The following is a 19,433-nucleotide window of genomic DNA, read 5'->3' as shown; positions in this document are numbered from 1 at the left end:
TGATATACAGTAGGACTTGGGAGGAGCATCTCCAGCACTTGGAGGAGGTGCTGCATATTTTGGAGGAACAACAGTTCTATGCCAAGTTGTCCAAGTGTGAGTTTGGCCTGACCGAGATGCTCTACTTGGGGCATATCATTGGCGCAGATGGGGTGAAGGTCCATGAGGAGAAGATAAGAGCTATCCGTGATTGGCCAGTACCCAGAGATGTGACAGCGTTGAGGGGCTTCTTAGGCATCTGCACGTATTACCAAAAGTTCGTCAAGGGTTTTTCGCAGTTAGCAACTCCCCTCACAGATTTGACAAAGAGAGGGGCTTTTGCATGGACAAATGGGGCACAGACAGCTTTTGACCGCCTCAAGGAGGTGATGAGCAGTTGTCCAGTATTGGCACTTCCGGACTTCTCCCAGCCCTTCACCGTGGAGTGTGATGCATCCAGGGAGGGAGTTGGAGCAGTACTATCTCAGGATGGGCACCCCATTGCTTTCGAGAGTCGGAAGCTCCTATCCCATGACAAGCCATATTCTATATATGACAAGGAGATGCTGGCCATTATGCATGCCTTGGCCAAGTTCCGACAGTATTTGGTGGGTAACAGGTTCCGGGTGAAGACTGATCACAATAGTCTTCGTCACTTCATGGGGCAGCAGGGCCTCAACGACAGACAGCAGAGATGGGTCAGCAAGGTGCAGGCCTATGATTTCGACATAGAGTATGTGCGGGGGAAACACAATGTGGTGGTTGATGCCCTATCCAGGAGACCCGCAGGCCTATCACTCATATTTCTGGTTCCCAACTCGCAGCTGAGGGATAGAGTGCTCTAGATGGCATATGACTTGCCATTGTCAAGACATCAGGGATTCAGGAAAACATACATGGCAGTCAGGGAGCATTTCACATGGAAGGGCCTCAAGGGGGATGTGTTGAGGCACGTACAAGGTGTGAGGCATGTCAAAGGAACAAAGGGGAGTTGATTCATCCTTCAAGATTACTACAGCCACTCCCCATCCTCGAGGGGAAATGGGAGAGTATCTCCATGGACTTCATCACGAGGCTCTCCACAATACAGGGCAAGGATTGCATCTATGTAGTAGTTGACCGGTTGACCAAGTATGCCCACTTTTTCGCCATCCCTAGCAGATATTCGGCTTCACAGGTTGCAACGTTGTTCTTCAGGGAGGTCTTCCGGTTACATGGGCTTCCTAAGAACATAGTGAGTGATAGGTGTTGATTTGGGGTAGCATCGGATGTGCTCTAGCCACGCAATTTGATGGAGAGGTTGGGACACATGAGATCTTCAATACCCACAAAGGGTTTGGGCAGATTCTAAACAGATCAAGAGATATTAAAATAATTAATATTTTTAATGGAGTCCCTAAGTCTAAACTTAGGGAAAATAAAATATTAATGTGTATTAATATGAATTTGTTTTAGAGTGGTCCAAAAAGACATGGATCAAGCTAGATCTAATCTTAGCTGTTGATTAGGGACTTGAACTCGGTCGTTGAGATGTCAACAGTAAAAGTATAAGAGGAGGCTTGAGGGTCACTTGGAGAACACACCAAAGTGATCAGTCATTCTATTCTCTAGAGCAGGGTTTTCTAAGAGAGATAGAATTAGTGATCAGGAGTTGCAGCTGAGGGGCATTGAGTACAGAGAGACACAAAGGCAGAGATAGTGCTGGGAGAGCAGCGCAGTAGCTGGGGAGAGAGTGACGCAGAGCCACCCAGGGCTCACGCAGGACCACGCAGAGACAGCCGAGAGTTGCGCAGAGCCTCAGAGAGGCCAGCGTTGTTGACGCAGAGGGCCAGAGGGCTGACGCAGACCCATCCGAGGTGACGCAGGACCAGCGCTGGGCAGAGAGGGGCTGACATAGTCTAGAGAGAGGCTAACGCCGGGGTTTCTGGGGCAGATTGGTGCTGAGGAGCTGCTGGAAGGATTATCCGGGGTTTCAACCAGGAGATTTGTCTCAAACTGAGAGGTATTATTGCCAAAGAAATTCTTTGTTGGGTAGGCCAGTTTCGGCACCCAAATTGTACTTTGATATTGCTTAATAAGAAAACCCTCAGATCGCTGCATCGGTTTTCCCACATTGGGTTTTTCTGGGGACATTGGTCCAAAAATAATGGTGTCATATGGTGTGATTGTTTCTGTTTCCTTTAGCTGTTGATCTGTAATATGTTGAGCACGCACTAGTGTTTATTTTCAGTATTTACATTGTAAATAACTTGTTAAGTAAAATAACAAGTAGATAGGAATAAATCAGATAAAGTGCATGGAGGGTTTCTAACTAAGTAGACTTAGAAACTTCAACACGGTATCAGAGGGTGATTGCAAATCACAGGAGGACTAAAAGACATCAACCGAGCGGAGCAATAGCAGCATAAAACAGCAATCCTGAGGTGACAGAAGTTGTTTCTAACAACGCAGAAGCCAAGGAGTGTGACACAGAGCCAGCCAGGCCTCACGCAGGGCCATGCAGAGGTAGTCGGGAGTTCCGCAGAGTCTCAAAGAGACTAGTGTTGCTGACACAGAGGGCCAGAGGGTTGACGCATGGCCTCCCAGGGCTAACGCAGACCCATCCGGGGTGAGGCAAGGCCAGCGTGAGGCAGAGAGGGGCTGACACAATCCATAGATAGGTAGTTGTTGGGGTTTAGAAGGCTGCAGGAATATTGCAGAGTGGAGTTGGTGAGGTACTGTAGTCAGAACAGTACCTGACAGAGCAAGGCCAGAGGAGTTGCTACCGAGGGTTTCTAGCCGAGGAACCCAGATCAGTGGTGCGGTTGCACAAGACGATCAGAGTAGGGGGCATCTCGACAAGCGGTAGAAGGATTTCCAAGAGGGAAATCAGGACTCAGAGGGAGTCCAAAAGAGAACTTCCAGACGGGAAGTAGAGACTCAGAGGAGTCGAATAGAGAACTTCCAAGAGGGAAGTAGAGGAGCATCATGGCACTACACAAAGTAAGAGACCAGGATAGACTAGACGGAGCATCAAACTTCGCAGTCTGGAAGGTCAGAATCTTATCCGTACTTGACAAGAATCGTGTCAAGAACTTTGCCTTGAAGGTAATAGCTGTCCCAGTCGACCCTAGTGATAATGATAGGTACGAGAAGGTGATGGCAAGGGTCAAGAGCATTATCCTTGACGGGGTCAAGGATCATGTAGTACCACACATAGTCGAGAAGGAAAAGACATTTGAGATGTGGGAGGCTCTCAAGAAGCTTTACCAGCATACTTTTGTGTAGAGAAGAATGTTGCTCGAGAATCAGTTGAGGTCGTATCAGATGAAGAAGGAACAATCGATTGACACCTTCCTCGGAGGACTGAATGAGATCTGAGATCATTTGACTGCTATAGGGGCGACACCGGATCAGGAGCTAATGGTGAAGACAACTCTGAATGTTGTCTCAGAAGACTGGGAAGTATTTGTCCAGAGTATACTAGCCAGAGGGACACTTCCACCTTGGGACGAGATGTGGGAAACTCTTCGCCAGAAAGAGATCAGATGGCAGTCGAAGACAGGTAGAAAGCAGGAAAAGCGGAAGAAGAAAGATCTCTCCAAGATCAAGTGCTTCCACTGTGGGGAGCTAGGTCAATATGCGAACCAGTGTCCAAGGAAGAAGAGTAAGGGAGAGTCTTCGAGACTAAGGCAGTGCTAGCACGGGTAGAGAAGGAAGTTTTGACAGACGATGACTGTGCCATGAGTGCACACAAGCCACTTGAGTTGAAGTGGGGAGACATCGAGTTGTAGTCAGGTGGACTACAGGGGATGAGGGGCAGGATCCTCGAGGTACCCAGCCTCTTGGATTAGACCTTGCTACGAGAGCACCAACGAGGAGTAGCAAGACTGGCTGAGTGGGTAGAGACGGATGCAGAAGGAGCGGCAAAGAGAGCTACAATCCAGGAGTCCCGAGACAGCGCAGGGCTAGTATGCTGCAGCAGTGCGAGAGGCACAGGATTGTTGCACCAGTGCAGGATGGCACAGAGAGGTGTGCAACAGTGCGAGATGCAGGGAGTTGTTGCAGTAGCACAGAGGTCAGAGAGGGAGCACTTGTCAGCGGCAAAGGGAGCTTCAGCATCAGTGAGTGTCGCTAGCCCAACAGGAAGGTCAGATTGGGAGATCAGTTACTTACTTCTCAGTAACTCAGTTGTAGTGCAGCAGTGGGCAACACGATGCAGCATGATGAGAGGAGGTGCAGTGCGGATGCAGTGCTGGGAGAAAGGACCAGCAGCAGCACGGATGCAGAGGGAGCTGTAGTACAGATGCAGGAGCGGCAGTGACAGAACCATGGGCAGCAGTGCAAAGGATGATGAGCAGGAAGGCCTAGCATCAGCACAGGTACCGATGTCGGATGATCACAGTAATACTCAGTGAGGAGTATTGCTAGAGCACAGTCTTTGCTGAGAGGGAGTGTTGATTTGGGGTAGCATTAGATGTGCTCTAGCCACGAAATTTGGTGGAGAGGTTGGGGCACATCTCCAATACCTAGAAAGGGTTTGGGCAGATTCTAAACAGATCAGGAGATATTAAAATAATTAATATTTTTAATGGAGTCCCTAAGTTTAATATTTTTAATGGAGTCCCCAAGTCTAAACTTAGGGAAAATAAAATATTAATGTGTATTAATATGAATCTGTGTTAGAGTGGTCCAAAAAGACATGGATCAAGCCAGATCTAATCTTAGTCGTTGATTAGGGACTTAATCTCGGCCGTTGAGATGTCAACAGGAAAAGTATAAGAGGAGGCTTGAGGGTCACTTGGAGAACACACCAGAGTGATCAGTCATTCTATTCTCTAGAGCGGGGTTTGCTAAGAGAGATAGAATTAGTGATCGAGAGTTGCAGCTAAGGGGCATTGGATACAGAGAGATAGAGAGGCAAAGATAGTGCTCGAAGAGTAGTGCAGTAGCCGGGGAGAGTGATGCAAAGCCAGCCAGGGCTCACGAAGAGGCAGCCCGGAGCTGCGCAGAGCCTCAGAGAGGCCAGCGTTGTTGACGCAGAGGGCCAGAGTGCTGACGCAAACCCATTCGGGGTGACGCAGGGCCAGCGTTGGGCAGAGAGGGGCTAACGCAATCCTGAGAGAGGCTGACACTGGGGTTTCTGGGGCAGATTGGAGCTGCGCTGCCGAAAGGATTATCCGGGGTTTCAACCAAGAGATTTGTCTCAAACTGAGAGGTATTACTGCCAAGGAAATTATCTGTTGGGTAGGCTAGTTTCGGCATCCAGATTGTACTCTGATATTGCTTAATAAGAAAACCATCAGATAGCTGCACCAATTTTCCCACATTGGGTTTTTCCAGGGACATTGGTCCAAAAAGAATGGTGTCATATGGTGTGATTGTTTTTGTTTCCTTTAATTGTTGATCTGTAATATGTTGAGCATGCACTAGTGTTTATTTTCAGTATTTATATTGTAAATAACTTGTTAGGTAAAATAACAAGTACATAGGAATAAATCAGATAAAGTGCATGGAGGGTTTCTAACTAAGTAGACTTAGAAACTTCAACAACAGGGATAACAGGTTCATGGGAGGCTTCTGGTAGAGCTCTTCAGGTTGGTTGGTACTGAGCTCACCCCTAGCATGAGCTACCACCCCTAGACAGATGGCCAGACCGAGCGAGTTAATCAGTGGCTGGAGGGGTACCTAAGGAACTACATGACTAGGCAGCAGAGGGCTTGGATTCGGTGACAGCACTTGGGCAAGTATTGCTACAACACCACCCATCACATGTCCATCAGTATGACTCCTTTTCGTGCCTTGTATGGTTATGATGCATTATCTTTTGCTGACGTTGTTTTTGGAGACAGTCGAGCCCCAAAGGCCAAAGATTGGATCCAAGAGAGCCAAGACATCCTCAAGGCTCTCAAGGATAACTTAGTGACAGCGGAGAACAAGCAGAAAATGTACACAGATAGGCATCGAATTGAGAGGCATTTCGAGGAGGGGTATTTGGTGTACCTCCAATTACAGCCAAACAGGCAGTCCATACTAAAGCAAAAGGGGGCCAAGAAGCTACAACGTCATTTTTATGGACCGTACAGGATAGTCAGGCAAGTTAGGGAGGTGGCCTACGAGCTGGAGTTGCCTCCGGGGAGCAGGATTCACAACATATTCCATGTCTCATGCCTTAAAAAGGTGTTGGGACAACAAGTGACAACAGTGGAGTTACCCCCATTGGATGATGAGGGCCATCTGGTTTTGGAGCCTGAGGCCATTTTGGAGAGACGGGAGATGAAGCCGAGGAGCAGGACCATTAGGGAGTTTTGGTGCGTTGGAGGAACCTACCGGATGAGGATGCCACTTGGGAGGGTGAGCACATTCTGGAGCACCCAGCGCTGAAGTTGCTTGAGGGCAAGCAACATTTGGGAGGGGAGGATTGTCATGTCCCTTCCCAAATGAATTTGTAACAGGTTTTGGTCTCCTCCCCCCCCCCACAATTTTTCACAGTTTTTTGTTAAGTAAAGGACCCAAGCAACTTTGACTTAGGGACTTAGGAGAAATGAAGGTTGGATTAATTTATTAGTGGAAGGTGGGAGCCACCCACGTGGGAAAACGTATTGGGCAATTCAAATTGCCTTGGAGGGGAAATCGTATGGCTATTGGAGGGGCCCACATGAGGAAAAGGGATGCCCACGAAGTTATAAGGAGGAAGAGCTCCTCACTTGGGCATTCATTCATACTTGCACATCGAAACCACTTGAATGTTTGCTCGAGTTGCTTAGTCGATTCAACTTGATATTTAGCCACGAATCTCTCAAGCGAAAGATTCAACCTTACCTTCGGGGGACTACGAGTGCCACCCTAGGAAGGCATCTTCAAAGCACCTTGAGGAGCCGCAGGGAAGATTCATAGCCAGCACAATCAGCCCACAAACCAACAGTGTGTATTTCTGGGCCAGCAGAGAAGGGAACACACAGTTGTGATCAAAGCTTCATTGGACCAGCACTTGCCGGAGAAACTTGGAGATTTGAAGGATATCAGGAGGCCAGCCTTGGGGAGGAGTTTTGGAGCAGGTGGGTGCAGCAATTGGGCAATTCGAAACTCAGCCTTGGAGGACTGCATAGAGAGCCAGACTGGGCATCCGTGGGCATTGAGAGAGAGAGCCACAACAACGGGATCGCATCAGGGAAAGGAGGAAATTCATAAGGGATCACATCGTGGTGATTTGGGGCAATTTTAGAGAGTTTTCCCAACATCATTCAGACATACCGAGTTTGCCAGCTTGAGTTACACGACGAGCTCCTTGGGGGTCGAATTTCAGGAGTCTGAACTAGGCCAAACCCTTCCTGGGTTTTTCTTGAAGATCAGGGAGCTGAAGTTTCATAATTTCTTGAGCACGGGAAGCAGTGATTCCAGCACTTCCTTTCCAGCAGACAGCGCAGTTTTTGGGCAACATGGATCAGTTCCGGAGCAACAATTGGGTAGCCCTCAAATCATCCTTTGCTCATCTGGGTTTCGTCACGCTTGTCCTTGGAGACAAGCCCAGGTGCACCATTCCATTCACTGTTGTATTTGCCCATGATGATTTAATAAAATGGCTCAGAAGTTTTCTATTTCCAGCATTTTCATGGGTGTATGGTGAATCGGTGATTGCTTCTCATTTCTGATTGTTGGTTTGTCTGCGTGCTTTGTTTATCACCGAATTTCCTAGTTAGGAACATTACAAAAAAATTGAAGTAAATTGCTCTAAAGCATAGAAAATACCATTGTTATCTAAAATTAACATGAATTATGCCTCCAAAACAGTAAGGTCGGCTCCTCCATTTGTTCAAGTTGGCCCTGCCAAAGAACATGTCCAATCGGACCCCTTTTGATCACTACATAAAGGCCATTCGGCCTCCAGAAGGACAATTCAAATTACTCAAAAAAAGAGATGTCTTATGAAGCTAATAGGACGAATCTGAGGTTCAAGGAAGGATGAAATTTGAGGAAGAAAATGGAAGGACGAAATCTGAGAAGGCCGAAATTTCTTAGGCACAGGAAGACCGAATTTACGAGGCCTGTTTGAACTTTGCCCAGGTTTGGTTTTTGGTCTTTATCTTTGTTTTGGGAAAGTTCAGATTGTATCTCTTGTTGAATGGACAAATTTCTCTAAGAAAAGGTTGCTAGGATTTTCCCCTGGTTTGGGCTTTCCCCGGGCTAAGTTTGTGTCTCTTGTGTTTGGCTGTCTCTTCTTATTCCTACTGGCATAATTGTTTTACTGTTGAATATTTCCTATGTTAATTACTTAATAATGAATGTCATACAAGATAATTTAAATGATGAAATTATTGGAAGTAATTACCAGTGAAGAAAATCTATAAAAATAAACATTATGTTGGGTATTTTCTTGTATAAGAACTATTGTTCATTACAAATTTCCATTTCTTCATACATTTCATCACCACTTACTAAATCATTTGCGTGAACTTCATGCGAATATTTGGGTTTTGCTTCACGAAAGCTACTACTAGAAGTAAACGGTAAAACCATGCAGACTGCCTTATCCAGGGTCACTCCATAATGCAGGGTACAAATAGATACATATTTTGGTATATGAACCACAACTATAGTGTACCTGGACCCCTTATGTATGAGAAAATAATGTTTTCCTACAGCCTGCTTTGCATTCTATGCTTGCTCAGTATAAGAAATTTTCTCCCATCATGATTTATAATTGTTTTTCCATTCACTTCCAAGTTCCTAATAACAATACCAAAAGTTGTCTTTGCAGTTCAATGTGTTTGCTACGCTGATGTTGGACTGGATCTTTGCATAGTTGAATGGCACTTTGATTATCACACCAAAGTGTAGTCGGATGCTGCTGCTGAAAGCCAAACTCTACTAGGATCTGACGAAGCCACAAGGCTTCCTTACTAGTTTCTACGACACCACGATACTCTGCTTCTGCTGAAGAAAGAGAAATGGCACCTTGTTTCTTGCAAGCCCATGTAATAGGTCCTGAACCAAGAGTGAACACATAACCTGCAGTAGACTTCCGATCATCAGGGTCACCAGCCCAATCGAAATCAGTGAAACCAACCAATAGAGGAGATGCTTCGGCACTGTAATGAATCCCAAACTGAACTGTAACTCGAACATAACGAAGTATTCTTTTAGCTGCTTTCCAATGACTTTCACGTGGGTTTTGCATAAACCAAGCAACAAGGCCAACAACAAAGGAAAGGTCGGGACGGTATGGGTTAGATACAAAAGTTTTCCTACAAGTTGATGGTATAAGGTAGCATCAACTTCAGGAGAAGTACAAGTGACTGAAAGTTTGACTCCAGACTGAAAGGGAGAAGGGGCTGGCTTACAGTCTTCCATGTGAAAATGGCGTAGAATATCACAGGCATACTTGGACTGGGAAAGGGAAATACCTTCCTTGGATTGCAAGACTTGAAGACCAAGAAAATAATAAGTGTCCTAAGTCTGTCATTTCAAACTTCCTTTTAAGGCTAGTCTTCACATGGTTTATAAGGTTGGGATCACTACCAGTCAGGATAAGATCATCAACATAAAGAACAAGAATGATAAGAGACTTGCCCACTTTCTTGGTGTAGACAATATTGTCAGAATGACACCTAGAAAAGCCATTTTCTAAAAGAAAGTTATCCATTTTGGCATACCAAGCTCGAGGAGCTTGCTTGAGACCATAAAGGGATTTCTTAAGCCGACATACAAGGCTGGAGTCTGTTTGTATAAAGCCAATAGGTTGTTCCATATAGATTTCTTCATGCAAGTCCCCATGCAAGAAGGCAGATTTAACATCCATCTGATGGACTTCCCATTTGAAAGAGGCAGCAAGGGAAAGAACAAGGCGGATAGAGTTCATTTTGGCAACAGGGGAGAAGGTTTCAGTATAGTCAATGCCTTCAACTTGTGAAAAACCCTTAGCAACAAGACGAGCTTTATGTTTATCAACTTTCCCATCTGGTCCATACTTGGTTCTGTAAACCCATTTGCATCTAACAAGTTTTCGTCCCTTTGGTAGAGGAACAAGATCCCATGTATCATTTGCCAATAATGAATGATATTCTTCATTCATAGTTGTGTCCCAATCTGGATGGCCTGAAGCTTCTACAAAGGTGTCAAGATCATAATTCACTAAAGCTTGAGCCAGTAAAGAAGAGGCTCTATCAAACTGAGAACATGTACGTCGCTGATCTGTAGGATCACCGGCAAGATCACCTGCTGCATCCCGAGTAGCACGGACCTATTTTGGAACTTGAGGAGCTGAAGGAGGATCCTGAGAAGGTGGGGGAAGATTTTCATCCTCGCTTTCATCATCTGAAGAAGAAATATTTTCAAAAGTAGAAGAGATAGGGAGAGGTGGCACATCCGCCGAACTAGGCTCGTAGGCCGATATATTTTCAGCAAACTTTACATCTCTTCTAATGATAACTTTTTTTGACTTAAGTGGAATAAGTCTATATCCTTTGACATCTTCAAAATATCCAACAAAAATAAATTTTTCATTCTTAGGTTCTAAAGCTTTATGTTTCTCATCTGGAATATGGGCCCATGCTTCACTTCCAAAAACACGAAAGTGACTTACATCTGGTTTAATTGAACTCCATGCTTCTTCTGGAGTGATATTCTTTAAAACCTTAGTAGGAGTGCGATTTATTATGTAATTTGCACAGTTAATTGCTTTTGCCCAATAATTAAGACTAAGTCCTTCAGATTGAAGCATACAATTAGCCATTTCCTTTAAGGTGTGATTCTTCCTTTCAGCTACACCATTTTGTTGTGGAGTATATGGAACAGTATGTTGCATTTGAATTCCATTCTCAGTGCAAAAGTTGATGAATTTGTTGTTAACATATTCTCAGCCATTATCAGATCTTAGCTTAAGAATTTGATGTCCAGATTGTTTTTCAACAAAGGCCTTAAAGGCCAAGAACATGTTAAATACTTCACTCTTGAGTTTTAAGAAGTATACCCAAGTGCGTCTAGAGAAATCATCAATGAAAGTTAAGAAATACTTGTAGCCAGAGAATGAAACATCTGGAAGTGGACCACATAAATCACTATGCACGAGTTGTAAAGGGGCTGAGGTGTGCCAAGAGGCACATTTTTCAAAACTGTCCCGATGATGTTTTCCGAGTACACATCCGGAACAAACACCATCTCTGCAAGATACCATTGGAAGACCTATCACCATATTTTCTTTACATAGATTCTGAAGAGAGCGGTAGTTTAAGTGACCAAATTGCTCATGCCAAAGTTTGCTCACTTCATCATTATAAGCAACAAATACCGAGGGAAGATTTGATGACCCAAAGTTGTGAAACTTATACAACCTTGTAGAATCATCAACAATGCCAATAGCTAAAATCTGTCTAGGATCTCTTAGGTCCTTAATTACAACATCGTGAGGTGAAAATTCAACGATTTTACCTTCACCTGAATGAGTTATCTGATATACAGATAGAAGGTTGCAGGATAAGGTTGGAACACATAATACATCATTAAATTGACCATTGTCTATATCAACAGTTCCAGTCCCTACAACACTAAGAGATCTATCATCACCAACATATATATTTTTGGTGTTACAATCATTTAAAGAAGAAAACATGGATTTGTTTTTGGCCATGTGATAAGAAGCTCCAGAATCAATGAGCCACTCATGAAAATGAGAAGAAGAAGATACATTTAGTGCATAGCCAGACTGAGATGCTTGACAACCACATGCAGAAAGTGCCATTCCTGAAGATGAAGTTGAAGTTGAAGAGTGCTCCAAATGGATATTATGCTTCTTCATTGTTGCTTCCAAGGCTTCCATCTTCTTAAAGCATTTGGATTCTAAGTGGCCATCTCGATTACAAAAGTTGCAATGTCTATCAGTCTTCTTCCCTTTGTTTTTATTTGTCTTATCATTTTGTTGAAATGATTTTTCATTTTGAGGTTGAAATTGCTTAGGACCCTTGTTTGGTTTAGGACCATTCCTTTTAGGATACAACTTCTTAGGATTCTTTGAATTTGGTTGCTGTTGGGCGGCTAACGCTTTCTTAGAAGAGTTTCCAAGATTAAGAAGACCAAGGTGTAAGAGTTTTTCTTGTTCTCTTATTAAAGAATCACAAAAGGAATCAAAGAAAGAGGACTTGTAGGCTTGTCCTTGAGAAATGAAGGCTTCTCTTGTAGAATGGAAGGTGAAAACAAACACAGAATAGGCTGGTCCCAACTTAGTAAGAATGGAATAGATAAGGCTACTATCTTCGTTCTTAACCTTAACACCTTCCAAGAGAAGTCTAAGGGTCTTGAACTTGGACAAAAAATCTTCAATGCAAGAAAAATCATTGGGATCTAATGTAAGCAACTCATTTTCGAGTTGATGGGCTTTAAGTTACTTTTTAATTCCAAAAACTTTAGTGATCTGTTTCATTGTTTCTTCAAGAGTATCAAGTTCTGCAATATGGAATCTAAGATCTGGAGAAATAGACATCCCTATCAACCCACATGCTTGATCTTGCCTATTTTCCCATTTAGCTGCCTTATCTTCATCTTTCGGTTTGGTTTCTTGGCCTGAGGCTATACTGTAGAGACCTTTACTTCTAAGTAAATCCACAATGTAGGACCACCATTGAAAGTAGTTGGTGCTATCAAGAATAACTTGGCATGGAATTTCCAATTTTACAGAAACTGAAGCTATAGATGCTGAAACTAAGTGTTCCAATGGAAAGATCTCGAAAAATTAGGCTGGTTCAAAAAAACGGCTCTGAAACGACTTCTGGATGAAGTTATGGCTTTTTGAAGAAAATTTGATAAAGATGCCGACGAAGTGCGGGAATGTGCGGAAATGAAAAATCCGCCCCCACAAAAAAGGAGACTTGAACTCAAGACCTCTACTCTCATAAATTAGCTTTGGACCAAGTGAGCTAAACAAAAGGTTTGAGAGAGAGGGGGGCGGTTGAAGCTTTGGGTTGCGTGCTTGCTTTGAAAAAGCTCTTTTTACCTACAAAACAAAAAACACAAAACCCAACACGGACATACAAAAAAAAACAAACCTTACGGCTCGAAGTTAGCTTTAGCCGGAAACTAAATATTTTCCTCTATGTTTCTGATTTTCCGAGATCACACTAAGGCACAGCGGAAAAGAGCATACGCATGAGAAAAATCCTTCCTTTCTGTTTCTGATTTGCCCAGATCGCACAGAGTCGCGGGGCAAAGAGCATACGCAGAAATGAAAGGTATAGATCCGGTAATAAAAAAACAAAAAGCTAAATAAACTAAAACCGAAATAAACAGAGAGAAAATAACTGTAAACTGCAAATAAACACTGTATACCTCCAGATCTTAAAAATGACGTAGCTAGGGCTACCGGAAACCTTTTTGCGTGAAACGAAAGGGGTTCCTCACTGGAACAGATGCTCCCAACGCAATAGAGCAGTTCTCTCAGCCCGAAAGTAGTCAGAAACAGTAGATCTAGGAAACGACAGTCGGATGCAATTCTACCGGCTTCAGATTTGGATCACCAACGGACGCGGCCCTCAAATAGCTCTGATACCATGTAGGAATTTACAGGGTAAGTTCCTCAGACAGAACACCAAAGGACACTGCTCACAAACAAATCACAGATCAATACACCAGTATTTTTGACGTGGTTAAAACCCTCAAAGAGGGAAACAGTCCACGGCCTGAGCCAACGCGGCCACTTCAGGCAATTTATTAATAAAAGAATGAAAATTTACATAAGCTTCTCTCATGGACGGTTAACCTACAAATGACCCTCCATGCTCTTTAAATAGAGACCATGGACCAATCGAGTGTTAAGCCACGGATAAAGTGTCGGTAATACCGAGGAGAGAATGAACCGTCGGATCACTACATATCGTGACCGTCGGATTGTAAGTTACAAAATGTACATAGTAAAGAAACACACTTTACCTAACTCTATACTAGACCAAGTTATACTTAACTATTTCCTATGTGTCGGAATATCCTAACAAAACAGCGATTCCAATCAACATTCACATTAACATACAAAAAGATAATATACTCAGAAGTGCTCACCCCTACATATTTTTTAGCACTAATATATGGCATGCTTCGCATTCTATGCTTGCTCAGCATAAGCAATTTTCTCCCAACATGGTTTATAATTGTTTTTCATGTCACCTCCATGTTCCTAACAACAATACCAAAAGTTGTCTTCTAGACAGTCATGAACAGAACTGAAGGACTTTGATATTACAAGCAACATTCACATTAAAATATAAAAAGATTATATACTCAGTAGTGTTCACCCCTACATAATTTTTAGCTCTAATCTACGATTCTTTGTAGGACCCAAATCAGAGACAGCCATAGATATCCACATTTCCATTTTGTATCGCTACCAAAAATCAGTAACAAAGCACCGTTGGTCATGTTTCATTCCATTACTTCATCATACACATTTTTGCACACCTCTCAGAATAGATTACAAAGCATTATTATTGCTATTGATGGCAGTTCTATGAAGGGGTTCCATGTATCACACAAAACTAATTCAAGTTTCTGATCATCACCACCTTCCCATAACTTTCTTTCACCATTTATAGTATGTACATCAGCCTTGCTACTAGCAATATGTTGGGATTTAAATCTGGTTTTCCTTATCCAAGTTATAATCCCCCTAATTCCTTTTTCATATATGCACGATCCACTAGCAGCACAAATTCTTCTGGCTCTGCACTCTGAGAAATTATGTATTTGTAGTACAAGATATTCTTAGTTGGCATCATAGGGAATAGAAGTAAAACGCATACAGCGAAAAGGTAACATTTCAATACCTTTCTTCAAAAGGAAACACATGTGGAGTAGTTGTGACCAAAGAACCCATCGTTGAAGGCACAGATGAGTCTCCCAACTTCAAGCAAGTTGACACAGCTTCATGTGCTCTAGCTGCTGCAGCGATTGGAGGACGATATTTGACAGCAGGAGCAAGCCATAGAGATGGGGGGCAGAAACTACGTCTACAATCTCTTTCATATAAAAAGTACAAACACCTAACAGCTGCATCCATCAAAGGATTGTTATGATGCCCAGAATTATTCAAAAAGCCATTGTAGACCATTGTATTAAGCATTGCCGCAATTGTTCTTTGTTGTTCCAGTGTAAAAGGAGCCTGTTTGAAAAGTAAAAGCTCAACATAAAGGGATGTGGCTGAAAAAGCAACAAAAGAAAGACTATAGCCATAGTAACTAGCAAAATATGAATCAAAATAGGGAAACAAACCTGTTTTTCATAGAATTCTTCATCATCAAGAACCATAAGCAAGTGGGCATAAGTTGCACAAAATAGAAGTAACATTGTTGAAGTATCTTTTGGAATGCCTTGAGGACCCTTCTTCATAGGTTCCAAGTCCCATACTGTGCATGCATCATCTTTATCAGTATATTGCTGAAGAGAGTTATCTTTACACATATCAGTACTGCTATCTCCATTTGAAGACTTCCCTTTCGTTCTTAGAAAGGCAGAGGCCCATTTATTGCTTACATTTCTGATCAAAATTTCCTCCTTTCTGCCAACTGTATCATGAATTTGGTTCTCACCAATACTTAGACTGGTCTGGAATTGCTTCTGAACTCTTGTAAATCCATCTTTCTTGAAAATAAGAAATCTCTCTAACCACTCCCACAACTGTGACAAAAATCCCTGAGTGAAAGCTAATAAATTAAGAATAGGCAAAGGTCCACCAAAGGAATTCAAGGAAGAAAAGGTAGCGAGCAGGTATGAATACAATTGGGCAACATCTTGCAGTTCCAATTTTGTCTTTAAGCCTCCATGACCCAGATATACTTCATGCCCAGAAGAACCCTCCTTTTTCACTGTAGCTAGAAGCTGGTGCAGATGCCACTGCTGATGGACTGGCCTCAAATACTCGATGAGTGAAGAAGTCAATTCAGTAAATCCATCCCCATTTTCTGTACCACTCAAAAAATGGTGCTTGGGAACACTAGAACTATGGTCATCATATTCTTCCTCATCCTCATCTACTTTCCGCTTTGATCGCCGTTTTTTCTCAATCCATGGCATCAAATTCTCTAAAATACAGGAAAGAGCAAACACATATTCTCTACAACATAAGCCCTCCACAAGCTGTCCAGAATGTTCAGGGCTCTCGGTAGAACCTAATGCCAAATTAACAACATTTGTCAGAGCCCAAGCAGAACTTGGAATCTCCATCCGCTTCTGTAGATCCAAATTTGTCATTTCCAAGAATATAACTTCCTTTGAAATCTGCCATTACCTGCCACAGCCTAGTTAGTCCTTCAGATGAGATACAAGAAAGGACAAAACAGAGAAGCCAATATCATAATGAGATGTACTTACTACAGAGTAAATATCATAACAAGTTCATTTAACTGTGATGACAAGAAAAATGCTGACTTCTAATCTCACTAGTGATGATTTCGAAGCAACCAATGATAACGCCAAACTTCAAAGATAACACCATTAAAGGACCCAAGCAATTATTCAATCAAAGGGATACATAGCAGGCAAACCAAACTTTGAGAAGTCCAATGACACTAGCATTAAAGGATCCAATGCAGATAAATCAAAAATATCAATGCTTCCATCAAACAGTAATTCATCCAATGATGAACATTATATATTTTTTCTACAGCAAGCGGCTTTTAGCTGTTTCCCTTTCCTTTCAGGTTGATAATCCCTATGAATAGGATACAATTTACATGCATGTATGACAAATATGAATTTGTAAACACAGAATCAGAGGAGAACAATGGTTCTTCCCATCTTCAAAAGTTACGTACCACCATTGTTCTCAAACATGGAGAGAAAGTCGATGAATGTTGAAGAGCAGGTAACAATGCAGCAGGAAGCCTCCGTGTGAGATAAGGAATTGTAAGTATATATACACAAAACTGTTCTGCTGCACTTTTAACTCCAGCATCATAACCTTCAAGACAATTTGTTTGATTTGATATAGAAAAGACACTTTCACATAAATCCGATGGCATAGAATGGAAAGGACGAAGGACCATGGTTATAGCACTTGCAGTAATGATAAAAGTCTCATCGGTCTGTACAGCAGCCTTGTTTTTCCTATTCATTGCACTATTGCATGTCATAATGTATTGACGAACTGAAGAATAAAGTCTGGCATTTCTATTTGCTATCCAGTTTATCAGATTCCATACAACAAGCCTTCCATCTCCCATGCATTCTTTTAAAAAGTTCTTCCAAGTGTTTATGTCAGTTAGGGCAACCATTAAACGCATTGCTAAGGCGATAGCCAAAGCTGTTGCACCTCCCACATTAGAAGATAGAGATCTATATTTGGCCAGAGTAGAGGAGCAAATTGAAAACAATTTATGAGCTTGGTAAAACCATCTGGTACGCTCTTCAGCAGAGCCAAATGCTAGTGAGCAAAAATTTTTCTTTGGATCTGCAATATATATCAAGATTCCACAAAAAAAACATCAGTGCTATAAGGTTACAAATTAGTGCTTTCTTCAACACAAAGTTAACAAAGTTAATTATGCTCTTTCAAGAATTTGACAGGTAGTAAATTTAGATATCCAAAGACAGAAAGGATGGCAAAAGGTTAAATCATTTCAAAGACTTTAATATAAACAAACATTGCATCAAGAAAATGTCAATCAATTCAAATGAGGCTCGTCCTAATAATCTTCAGGATAAGATTAAGATCATATACTTTACTAATGTCCACAAATGACCAAGTGATAGGTCAAAGGAATTACAAATTACAATCAGTGGCCATTAAATAGATCAGAGTGCCTACAACACCCATGGAGCTAAAAATGCTTTCAATATACAATGAATATAAATGACAATAAAAGAATAGAAGAAGAATATCTAAGAAAACCCTATAAGGCAGAAGGCCCTAGCATAGCTCCACATTTAAATCATAGGTGGAAATAACAGTAAAGGGGAGGGTGAATAGTCCTTTGTGTCCTCATTAATCACTATGAAAGGGCCAAAGTTTCTGTGTGAAAGGACCGAAAATTTCTGTGGTTTCTCTCTGTGGTCAAGTCCGAACTTCTGTGGAAGATAGGCCAAATTTCAGACCTTTGTGCAAACCCTTGACCAAGTTGACCAGGGCATATTGTGGAGGTCTTGACTTGGCCTCTTGGTGGACAACTTTGCAGGTCAGTTTGTTTATTTTCTTGACTCTGATGTCTCATGTTGAATTGATTCTCTAAGGAAAGAATTGCTGGGCTTTTACCCCAAGTGAGTTTTCCCAGGGTAAACTTTGTGTTGATTTTGTGCACTGTGATCTCTACAGTTCCTTCTCTTTTTATGGTTAAATTTCTGACGTGTAATTGTTTGATGAAGAAGTTGTGAATGCTAAAAGAATATACAATTCATCTGAAGTGGTTATCAGTGTTCAGAAATTAGTGCTAGTCTATATTGCACTTGAATTTTCAACAGGTGTTACCCACCAAAATGGATAACCCTACAGGAGAAAACTTTTCCCCTCTTTTTGACAGCCAGCCAGCAGCTCCTAACAGCCACCACTAGCCGATGGCATGCCATTATATCTCCGCCACTTGCATCAGCCATATGCTTCTCACCCATCCAGCATGAGCACATGGACGAAGGTGGGCTTCCAATCAAAAGGTACTTTAATCATTTTGCAATCAGGTGCTTATGTTTGTTTGCATTTGGGTACAAGATACAAAACAAAGAACCGAGCACAAAATACAAAAACAAGTCCTCTGGACCTCTACAATTAAACCAATGACAGGAGACTTCAAAACTAGTTTTTAAAAGTCCATAATCCCAACAAAATCTGCACATAGACCTGATATATGGTTGCAGTCAGACATGAAACATTGAAAAGCAATATTTCTTCTCTTCTGGAAGGAACATAGACCTTGGAGATTGTATTTCACAACATCAAAATAGGTTGCTCTGTGTGGGTGGCATTGGTAATAAGTTTACATTTAACATCGTGTAGAACGAAATAAGTCATAGATTGAAATTTCTTAGACATTAGCATACCAGCATAGTTAATGCTTTGCAAAAGTATTCTGAAGCACATCACCATGCGTTGATCATCATCTCTTCCATCAACCTTCAGATACCGTTTGGCTGGCCGACATATGAAGAAAAGAAAGGGTCTTACAATATCTTCTGATATCTGTTTTGCATTCAAAGAAATATCTTCTGACTGAGTTAAATGTGCATCCCACTGATATCGAAACTCTTCTGCAATATTTCCAGTCGCACAGTGTCCTCTCCAGACCCTCTGAGAATGGTAAAGAAACATAAGTGTTACTTTTGGATTCAAAAATATTAGCAACGCGGAATGAAAACTATGTGAAAATCGTAGTCACTTTGTACATTAAACATGTGCATCAACCCCAAAAAGTGGTAAAACTATGACATTCTAAAGAGATGTAGAAAGCATGAAAAATAATAAGGCAACATGAACACAAGGAGAAAAATAAAAAGTCTAGTATAACATCACA

The 19,433-nt window shown here is 42.1% G+C and overlaps 1 protein-coding gene across 4 annotated transcripts in view; it reads right to left on the bottom strand.

Moving 5' to 3' along the window:
• UPL7 (ubiquitin-protein ligase 7) overlaps positions 1 to 19,433 on the bottom strand; it is a 331,482-nt gene that overhangs the window by 238,905 nt on the left and 73,144 nt on the right. For all 4 annotated transcript variants that reach the window (XR_016261610.1, XR_016261609.1, XR_016261608.1 and 1 more), the window contains exons 3-6: positions 18,964 to 19,210; positions 16,749 to 17,383; positions 15,208 to 16,212; positions 14,763 to 15,097 (exon numbers count right to left, since the gene is read on the bottom strand). Coding sequence is in view for 1 of the 4 variants with exons in the window: in XM_089435822.1 (XP_089291948.1) it covers positions 14,763 to 15,097; positions 15,208 to 16,212; positions 16,749 to 17,383; positions 18,964 to 19,210 (2,222 nt within the window). In the remaining 3 variants the exon portion in view is untranslated. The remainder of the gene's footprint in view (positions 1 to 14,762; positions 15,098 to 15,207; positions 16,213 to 16,748; positions 17,384 to 18,963; positions 19,211 to 19,433) is intronic.

This window comes from Pinus tabuliformis, chromosome 5_2, assembly GCF_031772625.1.
Source record: "Pinus tabuliformis cultivar Carrire ecotype Pingquan chromosome 5_2, CPIR1, whole genome shotgun sequence".
Lineage (NCBI taxonomy): Eukaryota > Viridiplantae > Streptophyta > Pinopsida > Pinales > Pinaceae > Pinus > Pinus tabuliformis.
The sequence above is the reverse complement of the archived record's forward strand: the minus strand, read 5'-3'. Positions and strand labels throughout refer to the sequence as shown.